The sequence below is a fragment of the Polypterus senegalus genome, chromosome 10 (genome assembly GCF_016835505.1).
Source record: "Polypterus senegalus isolate Bchr_013 chromosome 10, ASM1683550v1, whole genome shotgun sequence".
Lineage (NCBI taxonomy): Eukaryota > Metazoa > Chordata > Cladistia > Polypteriformes > Polypteridae > Polypterus > Polypterus senegalus.
Window position 1 is genome coordinate 31,481,858 of NC_053163.1, and position 12,500 is coordinate 31,494,357.

General features: G+C 39.0%; 1 protein-coding gene across 1 annotated transcript in view; it reads right to left on the minus strand.

The window, feature by feature from the left end:
- Positions 1-12,500, minus strand: part of LOC120538148 (zinc finger protein 397-like) — a 42,221-nt gene that overhangs the window by 24,440 nt on the left and 5,281 nt on the right. Inside the window, exons 2-3 of the mRNA XM_039767586.1 lie at positions 7,572-8,072; positions 3,938-4,246 (exon numbers count right to left, since the gene is read on the minus strand). Of these exons, the coding sequence (XP_039623520.1) occupies positions 3,938-4,246; positions 7,572-8,072 (810 nt within the window). The remainder of the gene's footprint in view (positions 1-3,937; positions 4,247-7,571; positions 8,073-12,500) is intronic.

Genomic DNA, 12,500 nt, shown 5'->3' on the forward strand with positions numbered 1-12,500 from the left:
TGCCACCCAAAAAAAAGGACACGCCAAGTAGAACAAAAGACATGGACAATCAAATCCTATATAAGCAACATCTCCTGGAAGAACGGTCAGCTCAACAAGTAAACATCAACAAAACAAAGGCTGAAAGACAAAGAAAATTATGAGCAAATAGATCGATTGTAAAAAAAGAAAATGAGCGTCAGAAAAACGCTAAAAGAGAAAGACTCAGAAGAGCAAACCTTAGAAAAAGTTGGCATTTACTTGCCAGAACCAGTATTCAGCCACGGTCAGTTATATATTGCATTATCAAGAGTTAGAAGTTTTCTAGATGTTGTTGTCAAGGTTGTAGATGGTCCTGAACAAGGCAAACTGTTGCCAAACTCAAAATATTTACAAGAAATGTTGTCTGTAATGAAATTTTATAGAAACATTTCATGAGGTAAAAAAGTAGAAAATTTTGCCTAAATATCTTCTTCAGATATTGTGTCTTACAGATTGTTACAAAGTTTTACACTAAGGCAATATTAATTATACTTACTGTATTGTCATATATGTTTCTATTTTATTTTTATTATTATTTTACTTCAAGCTTCTTGCAAAAATATTAGATCCCTTGCCATTTAATATAGACTGTTCCTACTAATGTTTATTCACTACTGTTCTAGCGCCCGTTATTGCAACAGGTTTAATGTCTAGTAAGAGTATAATTCTGGCCGCACATCCTGAAGTCTTCAGGTGCCTTCTTTGAGCAGCGTGTTTCTTCCACAACACAAGGCATCCAAAAGCAGCCCTGAAGCAGCAAAGCATTGTCACATCATCACACAACCACCACAATGTTTAACTGTAGGCACAATGTTCTTATTGTGGATGTGTATGTTTGCTTAATGCCAGATGTAACAGGACCCATGTTTTCCACAATGTTCCACTTTTGATTCATCAGTCCATAGAACATCATCCCAAAGGTTCTAGTGGTGATCAAGGTGTTTTTGGAAAATGCTAGAATGGCATTTGTGTTATTCTTGTTTAGCAGTGATTTTTGCCTTGCAACTCTCCCATGGATGCCATTTTTGACCAGTGTCTTTCTAATGATGGAATCTTGAATGTTGATATTAACTAAGCTGTGAGAGGTCTACAGCTAGACAGATGTTGATGTGTGTTCTTCTGTGACCTCCCTGATGAGTTTTGTATGTGCTCTTGGAAGATCAGCCACACCTGGGCAGATTTACTACTGTTTCTAGTTTTCGCCATTTGGAAATGATGGCTCACATTATGGGTTGCTGGAGTCCCAGGGTTTTAGAGATTGTCTTGTAACCGAGCTGATATATTTCAGTAACATTCCTTTGCTAGACTTCTGAGGTTTCTTTTAATTGAAGCATGGTATGCTGCTTGTTCAAACCTTTGAGGCCAGGGGTCGCCAACTCCAGTCCTGGACGACCACCATGGCTGCAGGTTTTCATTCTAACCCTTTTCTTAATGAGTGACCTGTTTAGCTGCTAATTAACTTCTTTTGAAATAATTTTAACTTTCTTTTTCCTTAATTTACAGCCAAACAATAATGAGATACAAAATGAGCCAAAACAACTGGTATCCATCATACAATATCTTAAAATAAAGAACGATGAAGGTCTCAGGAATGTTGGTCTGCTCAGGTCCCCAAAACATTTTAGCAGCGCCCTTAGAAAGAGAAAATCAACAATTTCAGAAATGTCTGCTAATGCACCACGAGAGCAGCAACAGGCCACACAATTAAAGAACGGGTTTAATTATCGACAGGAATTGGCACGTCATTAAGCACCTGGTTGGAGTGAAACTGGTTGGGGTTTGAGGCCTTGACTTAGTTGGTTTCTGTTGGCTCCCTCACATTTCTGTTTGGGTGCCATTTAAGGAAAGAAATGAAGCAATTCAGAGGAATGATTCAGGGGAACAAATCTTCAAAGCAATTCAATTAAAATTAATTCACAAAAAATTAATTAGCAGCACAAACAGGGCACTCACTAAAAAAAGGGTTACAATGAAAACTTGTAGCCACGGTGGTCCTCCAAGACCGGAGTTGGCGACATCTGTTTTAGGCAACTTGACATTGCTGAAAAGATTCTATTGAAGTAATGCTTAGATTTAAAAGGGCTGGCAGCAATCAAGCTAGGGTGTGTGTGGTGAACTTTTTTTGTTCGATAAATCAAATGATGCGAATTGTGTTGTCTCAGGTTGTCTTTTGTATAATACTAAATTTGTTTGGAGATCAGAAACAATGAAGTGTTATGAATGAACAAAAATAGAGGAAATGAAGACGGGGCAAATACTATTTCAAGGAACTGTATCTCAGGTACTTTAATAACAAAAAGTCCAGCCACTGGTGCAGTGTCACAAACTACCATTGAAAAACCACAAAATATGGTGTCGTGGTTTAACGACTAATAAATGAGGGCTCAGGCGAGTCTTCAGTTAAAAAGCTCAATCCCATTTGGATGTGCTCCCCAGTCACTCATGAGAGGATTTTTCAGAAGTTTTTCATTTATATATACAAAAGGCTAAGGGTTATCTGTCTGTCATGCAAAAACCTCCAAACACTGGGCCTTGAATCTTGATCTTGGTCTTAATCGAGAGCTTATATTGTGATTCGCATTAACACAACACATGAACTGCATGTGTGGACCGCATGCTGTGGCTGACAGTAAAAGAACCACAGAGACATCTGCTGTCAGTGAAGCAATGCGCGAAGCTGATTATGTGACAAGAAGAAGAATAACAACCCTACCTTCCTCTGTGCACAACCTGCTGGCACACGCAAACTACTGTGGCTGGATCTGCTGAGTGTGAGGCAAATTGCTGAAGCCAATTACAGGACAGAAAGAAGAAGAATGACAGCTCCTGCTTCAATTAAGTTATCGGGGATCAGGTCTTTCTTAAACAAACTGCATAGGCAAAAAGATAAAGAAGGTGACATGACAGATGAGCATGAAGCAAATTACTGAAGCTGATTACACGGTAAGAAGAATGAGAATGATAGATCTGGTACTGCTGCACTTCAAACACATGTGATACCACACCAACTGGTACCTGCAGCTTTGATTTTGGGAGGAACCAGAGATCAATGTGTTTTCTAGTTTAGCAATATTTTAGCAAAATACACGTTGGGGATGTTATGAGTTGGACTAATGACATTTGGATTATGCAACATGAGTAGTGTTAAGATTTTTCATGTACATTGTGACACTCTTTGCTGTTATTCAGCATTGTTCCATATTGACCCTCATTGTATCATGAGTTTTGTTATCCCGTTTCTTCATCAAAACATGATTAACAGTTTTTCACAGTCACCACTACAAACAAAGCTGGACAAGTAACGGGTTAAAGATTTTTGAGAGTATTCCTTTAAAAGGGGGCAGGAAGAATAGAGCCTGAAAAATGACAACTAATACTGGAAAACCATTTGTGAAGTGTGGTTATAGCACATAATAAAAAAATAATCTATACATGTTTACATTAAAAAATCATTATCTGAATTTCTTACTTGGGCACCATAGTGGCATAATGGTTAGTGCTGGTGTCTCATGGATAACACATCCTGGATTCAAATCTCATACCATCATCCATGTGAAGCTTGCATGTTCTCCCCCATGTATGTGTCAGTTTTTCTCACACAAAACCACACTGGTGAGGCTGATTGGCATCTGTAACTTGACCTTGTGTGTGTGCATGAGTCAGTGGGCCCTCAGATGGGACTGCTGCCCTATTCATGGATGATTCCTGCATTGTACCCAGTGTTACCCAGATGCTGCCCATGATTCTGCAAGTTTGAGGATGTTATGTGCTGAATTTCTTATTTTGATGGCAATATCAGCATAAATTGTTTTTATTATTTACAACAGCTTGAAGTCTATTATTCATAGCCAGTCATTTATTACAAGAAATCTCCCAAAAGCCCCCTTGATGTTAACCGTAACACGCTGTAACCTACTTGAGCCAGTCTGTGTGACATTTGATGTCTGGTCTTTCCGTTGTGTTTTTCTAGAAGCGGGTTTCTCTGTCCTCTTCTTCCACAACAAGGTTTCAGCCCTGCCATGCTCCTCACCTATGGACAACAGCTGAGGGGTGCAGCGTCTTCTACGAATGGATGTCGGCCTCGCCAGCTTCCTCATTTCAGGGTTGGCAGACTGTAGTTTAAGGAATTCTTCCTCAGTGTTGCAACCAGATTGAAGGGCTTTGCTTTGTCTTTTAGTGTTGACAGATCCCTCTTCACAAATTTCGTCTTTGACCTGAGCAGAACCTTGACCACATAAAAAGAAAAAGGCAAATAAACCTTCAATACAAATTAGTAACACAATTTCAGCAATGTGCTGGTGTTTCATAGGCACTTGTAATATTCGTAAAAAAGCCATGGAGACACGCGTTTCGAGTTTCACAACACCTATCTCTTAAAAATGTTTAGGGACCCTCTGCTCCTGTAATCATCTTCACAGTTAAACTTCAGCATTTAATTGAGAGGAGACACATTGGTCAACAATATCAAATGGTCCATGTAACTCTGTGTATAAGCTCTTTAGACTAAACGCGATCATTAACTGTTAAAGAGGACAGCATGTGACAAGACTCCAAAGCCACATAAAGCCCTAAATTGTCTCCTCATGCTGGTGCAATGAAACAAAAACTGTCACTAAATTCACTAATGCAAGTGTTAAAGATCCCATATTATTTACCAGAACAAGGGAAGGAGAAAAGTAACTGTGCAGAATAGCTGAGATCTTGTGTAAGACTGAGTGTGTATGTTATAATCTGTGACTATAAAAGGTATTCACCCTCTTAGAAGTTTTCACATTTTATTGTTATACAACTAGGGGGCTTGACCCCCTGTTCACTTCGCTCGCCAAACCCCAGCATGCACTACGCACCAGCCACTTTGCATCTCTGCATTTCACTTTCACCAAACAACAAATCTTGAATTCTCATGGATACGCCTCTTCATTGGGAAGAAACACTACTTTTCCCTGAGGCAACACGAATTAGACGATCCACAACTCTCCGACTTCAAGTTTAAATCTGAACAATATATTCAATCTCTTTTTGCTGTTCTGTTATTTCACCGTGTAATAATTTCCGTTTGGTTTATAGCTTAATACGATCTTTGCTGTTATTTTTTTGAGACTTTCAAATTTTAGCACTTTCATTATCTCTAACCTGCTCTATATGTGTATCGTTCCCAACGTTTTTCAATTCTTTACAACGTTCTACTTTGTCATCTACACTTTCACTCTTATTTCTGGCCCCAGGTGTGGTTAAATCTCTTGGCACAAAGTCTGGTCTTGTGGGACATGAAAGTATTTCTCTGAAAAAGTCACGTCTTGCCCCAGGATTTTTTTTTTTATTATAATAGAGAGACATTGACTAACAGTGGATTTTTGACACTGATCAACAGAAAAGATTCTTTACTTTCAATACAAAAACAGACCTCTGCAAAATATCCTAAAGTCATTGCAAATGTAAAACACAAAGTAATTAACCGTGCACATATTTACCCCCTGTAATACGATTTACCTGAATCACCATTGGTGTAGCCAGTTGGCTTTAGAAATCACACTAGTTAATTGGAAATTACTTGTCTGTAATCTGTTATTTTACTATGTTAGTATTTAGTAGATGTACTTTTGTCCACTGTGACAGCCCCGAGTCTGTGTGTACAGGTTTCTATCAGCTTTGCACATGTAGACCGTAAGTGAATATCTTTTTTAAGTCCAGCCTCAAATTCTGAACTGGACTGACATCTGGATTCTGACTTGGCCACTCTAGGACATTAATATTATTCTGTTAAAGCCATTGCTGTGTAGCTTTGGCTTAATGCTGAGGGCTGTTGTCTTGCTGGGAAACAAATCTGCTCCCAGGCTGCAGGTTCTTTTTACACACCGCATTAGATTTCCTTCAGCATTCATTTTACTTTCTACCTTCACAAGCTGTGTCCCCTCACCATGATGCTGCCACCGCAATGCTTCATGGTCAGTACTGTGTGGTTTTGATCATGTGTAGTGTAATGTACAGTGGTTCAAATATGCCATTTAGTCTGATCACCAATCAGGTCTGATCCTAGTAGCCCCCCCAAAAGGAACTTCTTTTAGGTGACTTCAGAGTGTCCCATTTGCATTATTTCTCTTTGCCATTCTCCCATAAAGCTGTGATTGGTGAAGCTGCTGCGCATCAGCTGAATGCACAGCCTTTCCAATCTGAGCCTCTGTAGCTTGTTACTTCTTCAGAGTTTTAATAGACTTTTTTTTTTTGTTCTTGCATGATCACTTAGTTTTCCTGGATGGCTTGCTCTAAGCAGATTTAACGCTTTTTCATACCCTGTCCATTTCTTATTGATTAATTAACTGAATTCCGAATGACATTCAGTGACTTAGAAATTTTCTTGTCTCTGTCCCGACTTGTCCTTCTGTCTTTATTGTGTAGGTTTTTGCCATCATTCAGACTCACTACAAGTTGGTCCTTCCAGATAAGATGGCATTATACTGAAATCAATCGAAACCCTTTGATTACAGAAAGGTTATGTTCATTTAACTAATTATGTGATTTCATGACTGATAATTTAATTGCATCATAATAATGTGGATGAATACATATTTGATAAATTGTTCTTTATTTAGGGGTGGCACGGTGGCGCAGTTGTAGCGCTGCTGCCTCTCAGGAGGCCTGGGTTCACTTCCCGGCTCCTCCCTGTATGGAGTCTGCATGTTCTCCCCATGTCTGCGTGGGTTTCCTCCCACAGTCCAAACACATGCAGGTTAGGTGGATTGGTGATCCTAAATTGTCCTTAGTGTGTGCTTGGTGTGTGTGTGTGCCCTGTGGTGGGCTGGCGCCCTGCCCAGGGTTTGTTTCCTGCCTTGCACCCTGTGTTGGCTGGGATTGGCTCCAGCAGACCCCTGCAGTTAGGATATAGCAGGCTGGATAATGGATGTTCTGTATTTATATATGTTATTAATTTTGAACACATTGCAAAGATCGGTTTTCACTTTGACATAAAAGAGCACTGTTCTGTTGGTCATTTAAAAAAAAAAAAAAGAGGCAAGTTAAATCCACTGTGATTCAATGCTGCATAAAAATAAAATACAAAAACTCCCAAGGGTATGAATACTTTTTACGGCCCTGTATGACTATGAACAGCAGGCAGCTGGGTGCCGGTAATACTCTATGCCACCTTTCTCTCCATGTGTAGTGCCCTGTGGTGCAAACCTGAGAAGGTGACCTAGCAGAATGTCATACAGCAAGTATGGCCTCCACTTATATATACCACGTTCCCAATTATTATGTAAATTGTATTTAAGTGTCATAAAGATTAAATATTGTGCTTCACAATTAAAGTCATGGATGGTATTGTGTTTCAGGGCTCTTTTGATCACTGAAATCAATCTTGGACACCTGTGATAATTAGTTTGCCAGGTGAGCCCAATTAAAGGAAAAACTACTAAAGAAGGATGTTCCACATTATTAAGCAGACCATCATTTTTAAGAAATATGGGAAAGAAATGGTGAGCACAGTGGGATATCATGTTTTACATTCTATCTCCTCACTTCATGGCTCAGCTCACATTTGCAATCCTACTTACTATTGTGGGACTGCTGGGCAGCTGATAATTGAGCTTTCCTGTTAGAATCTCTCGCGGGTGTCTTAATCTCTTGCTGCTCTCTGTCATTTGGCAGCTGAGGGGAGCAGCATCTTCTGTGAATCGACATCTGCCTGACTGGCACATCTGCTTCAGGACTTCCATAAGCCGATGCAGGCTGCAGACTAGGAGACTCATTTTCTGACATGCAGCAAGACTCAAGTTCACTGCCTTGGATTTTAGGATTGAGAGCACCTTCTTCACAAATTTCCTCTTTAATCAGGGCTGTGTCCGGGTACTCTGTCTCTTCCTTAATTTGAACAAATTGGTGCCATAACCCACCATCTCCATGGACTGGGAGGTTTATTACAGAATGCTCATCTTCTGCATATCTGCAACCTTGTTCAGTCACTCTTCCTTTGTCTTCTTGGAGAGAAGCAACAGATTCCTTTTCCAAATCACCACCATTCTGTACTTCCTCCTTCATAGAAAATAATTCATTTTCTGGATTAAAAAAAAAAGTTACAAAAAGAATTCATCAGTGAAATAATTAGAACATCTTATAATCTCTGTACTCAGCTTATGACATTGTACAAACAATATTTTTTATATTACAAGAGCTAAGTAACTAATGAAAAAAAATATTTAAAAAGAAATTAACAAGTGAACACAGAGTTTGGATCTTATAGACTGTGGGTGACAAATGTCTGAGTGAGTCAGTCATCAGCACATTGAGTGATATTGTTTCTTTGTCTTAATTAAAGCTTCATGTTAGACTGAAACAGTGCACGTCCATTCTCCATTTCTACAAAGGCGGCCCAATTTGAGGAAAATGCTGGAATCCGACAAAGAGGTGTCCCAGTTTACAGCATTTCCAGGGTAGAATGGTCCCTGTCTACAAATTTTAGATAGATCAATAAACAGACAGATATGACAAAAGAGAAGACCACAACAGTATCAATGGAACACCTTTAACAACACCATAGTAGCATCACTAGTACCAATAGCTTTACATCTGTGTCAGCACGTCAACAAACAACACTGAAGCCAAAACACTGTTATACTGAGCGCCATTTTTATACACTTTAGTTTTTTTTTTTTTTTTGTTTTTTTTTAATTCGTCTTGTTGTACTGTTTTCAATAATACGGAAAAAATATTTCAAATAAAAGCAGCAAAGTAATTTAATAGACACGAAAAAGGACTCCGTTTTGTTGAATATTTGCCTTTTTGTGTAAAATATAGGCACAGACAGGGCAGAAGAAATTTTGGCTAATGACACTATGAAAACAAGATCTGAACACTTCAACCTGCTTTAAGACAAATGGGTGTTATGTGGAGCATAAAAGAGTCGCAGATTTTAAAAGAGAGAGTGTGTATCCAGTAGGGGACGTTAGCTCCCTTGTTGGAATGAGTTCTTTTTTTAATTTACAGCATGCTACATAACCTATATAGATATAATATATAAAAGGCCATACCCCTCCCTTACTAATACAGCAGTAAGATATTACATAGGAGAAATAACTTAGCTTTCTTTAATGATGGCTTACGCTGCATAAAAGATGAAAGAAGCCAATGGCAAGACCCTCAGGAGTGGGGGCCCGATGTGTAGAGTCTGCCACTTTCGTTGCTGTGTTGAAAAGATTTTCAGGATCAGATGATGTTATCTCCCATCCGTCCATTGGTTTCAAAGGTGTGCCGGGCAATGTTCCAAGGCTTTATACTCTTTCTTCATGTGCAGGCCTATACTTAGGTTAATAATACAATTCCACACAAGACAAAGAGGATACAATTTTATGCTGACTCTGACAGACGAATAATAGTGCACGTTTCCCCAGCTGTCTTTATCTTTCTTGTCTTATGCTTTGCCTAGCAGTTCTTAAATGGTGAACCCCCTGTGCTAAATCTGGCTCTCCACATGCGAGTAGAAAAAGGCAGATTTATAAAGTATATTTGCACAGTAACATATTAAACTTATACAATTGTTACAGTCCACCCTTTGTCACTGTGTCTGTGACAAAACCAATCCCTGAGGGTCTTGTCTACAAACCAAAAGGTACTCGATCCCCCCTTACAGTGTAGATAGCTCCTCAAGAACTTTTGTGGAAATGTGGGGTGCAGTGCCGATGTAGCCCCTGTTTAATTTGTGTAATATACCAGCATAAATATTTACAATAGTAAAATTGATAAGAGTGTAAAAAAAAACAAAACAACTAAAGGAAGACTATAAAACGTAGCAGAGCTTACACCTAGTAACCAGTACGTTTCGTTCATGTGCTCAATGTGAGAATTTCCAATGCTCACATTTGAAGTAATCAAAGAATAAGTAAACCTTCCTTTAGTTTTCTTGTTAAAAATAAAAAAAAGAGAAAACCTTGAACCAGGCCTCCATATTGGACTATTACGGATTTATACAGTTTACATCACAACTATATACAACACGTTTACTGAGGTGATTTTTGCTACTGAATACCTGTCATACAATATATAACTGCACAGAAAAAAAAATGTTTTGTAAATATATTGGGGATAGTGAAATAAGTTTCCACCAATATAATGTGGAATACAAGGTTTACTTCTCAAAGTTTAAGTTCTCCCTCTGTTCTGTAACAGTTTACCCAAGAATTCTGTGTTTTTAAGAGTGAAAAGGAGTCATTTTCTACACCTGTAGCCTTTCCGGAACCATCTGCCACTCCACTGCACTATTACACTTTTTTAATTTTAGTACACTTGCTGCGACATGTTGCTTTGCTATTTCAGCCTAACAAGAGTGGATAAGGGGTACCGCTAGAGATAACAGAGAAAGAAGGGGGGGTCCTAGAATGGCAGAGAATAGAACCAGGAGTTGACAAAAACAGAGCCTAAATAGGCAAAATCTTAGTCAAGAGACAAACAAGAGGCCAAAACATCAGGAGAGAGATGAGGAAATCAAATGACAAATCTAAAAAGACGAAAACTGGAAATAAAGCCAAAGACCAAAGCAAACATTGAAGTTCTCCCAAGAAACATATTTTAGCAACTACTAATCTACAGAGTGAATGCAAAATATGTAGGCAGTCCAAATCTAGGTGGCCTCTGACATGCTTTTAATTATCACATTGCTTAGCAAAGTTGTATGTAAAACAAAAAAGAAAGGGCAGAATTCAGTTTAAGCAGAAGTGGCTTGTACCCATATAAACATTTAAAGGGCAACATGTTGATAGCAGAATTGTGTAAAAATGTCTAAGAAAATTCCGTCAAAGGTAATATGTCTGTTCAATTAGGCTGAAAAGTGTTAATGGTATATCTAAGGAATTTCTAGATGACCTGGTTTACCCTTTCAGTTAGCTTACTCTTCAGATAATACCCAAATGGAAGATGAAAGTGGGTAGTAATCTTTTCCCAAGGATGGTGTGGGGCAGGGGTGGTCAAAGTCAGTCCTGGAGGGCCGCAGTGGCTGCAGGTTTTTGTTCTAAAACAATTGCCTAATTAGAAAACAATCCTTTCCAATAATTTCTTGGCTTGTTAGTGCTTTAAATCTGCCATGTCAGGTCATTCTTATATCCTAGATTTTATTTCCTTTCTAAGGATATCACTAAAATGATTTGAAGTCTAAAACTGATGAGTAATTCTCAGTCATTTACTTTTTTTCCCTTCTCTTTCAATCCACTCACAGTAAGGAGACCTGGGTTTGCTTCCCAGGTCCTCCCTGCGTGGAGTGTGCACGTTCTCCCCGTGTCTGCGTGGATTTCCTCCGGGTGCTCTGGTTTCCTTCCACAGTCCAGAGACATGCAGTTTAGGTGAATGCCAATCCTAAATTGTCCCTAGGGTATGCTTGGTGTGTGTGTGTGTGCCCTACGATCAGCTGGCTCCCTGCCCAGGATTTGTTCCTGCCTTGTGCCCTGTATTGTCTGGGATTGGCTCCAGCAGACCCCCCGTGACCAGTGTTAGGATATGGTGGGTTGGGTAATGGCTGACTGACTGACTTTCCTTCCAAGTAATTAATTAAACCAAACAGATGTAAATGGAAACAAGCTAAATGGAGAAATGCTTGTTTCTTTTGTCATTTGCATCTTATTGCTAATAAGGAGCAATTAAAAACCAAAATACAGCTTTTTAAGACTAAAATAAGCAATAAAAATTCAAAATCTTAACGAGCAAGACTATTAAAATGAAGTAGAAGTGTTACTTGAGCAATGAGTGCTTCTTATTAAGCAACTGGGTTGGACCAAAAACTTGTAGCCACTGCGGCCCTCCAGGAACGACTTTGCCCACCCCTCGTATGGGGAAACAGGGGTTGCAGTAACCCCATACAAATTCCCTAGTGGTACTTGGTTACAAATTTTCCAAGCCATTTTATGTAATTTGTGATAACCTGGCTCTCTTTTATGCACCATCCCTGCATCTAATAAATTCAGTTGTTTCTGAGACTCTGGTTTTCCCCCAATTCAATGCTGTGACCCCTAGCTTGTTCAGGGGAAAAAAAAAAAAAAAAGTAAACTATGCCTTGGTATACATTACTAGGCTGAGGTCAAAGAGGTGTCCACAATGTCTTCTGACTTGTCAAGAACTGTGACAGCTAAAATCCTTTACGTGGTGTTTTATTTTCAGGGTCTTAAGAATCTTGTGAATTCTCACATTGCCTAGGCAAGTCATCTGCATTTAGATTTTTTTTTTCATCAGGCCGGAAAAAAAATAAAAAAATTAAACCTGGTGGAAAAAAAAGAAGAGAAGAAGAGACTGTCTGGTATTGTGAAGTTTCACAATTGTTAGCTATATTAAATTCCCCCAGATAGTGAATATCATAAAAGAGTGCTCAACATCCTCTACTCCCTAGAGCCATTACTTCTCAAGTCCTATTTATTTATATCCTTCTTACATTCTGTAAAATTTAATAATACCTCCCCAATTTCAGTGAGACAGCTACCTCTTTAGAAAAAGGTGACCAACTGTGC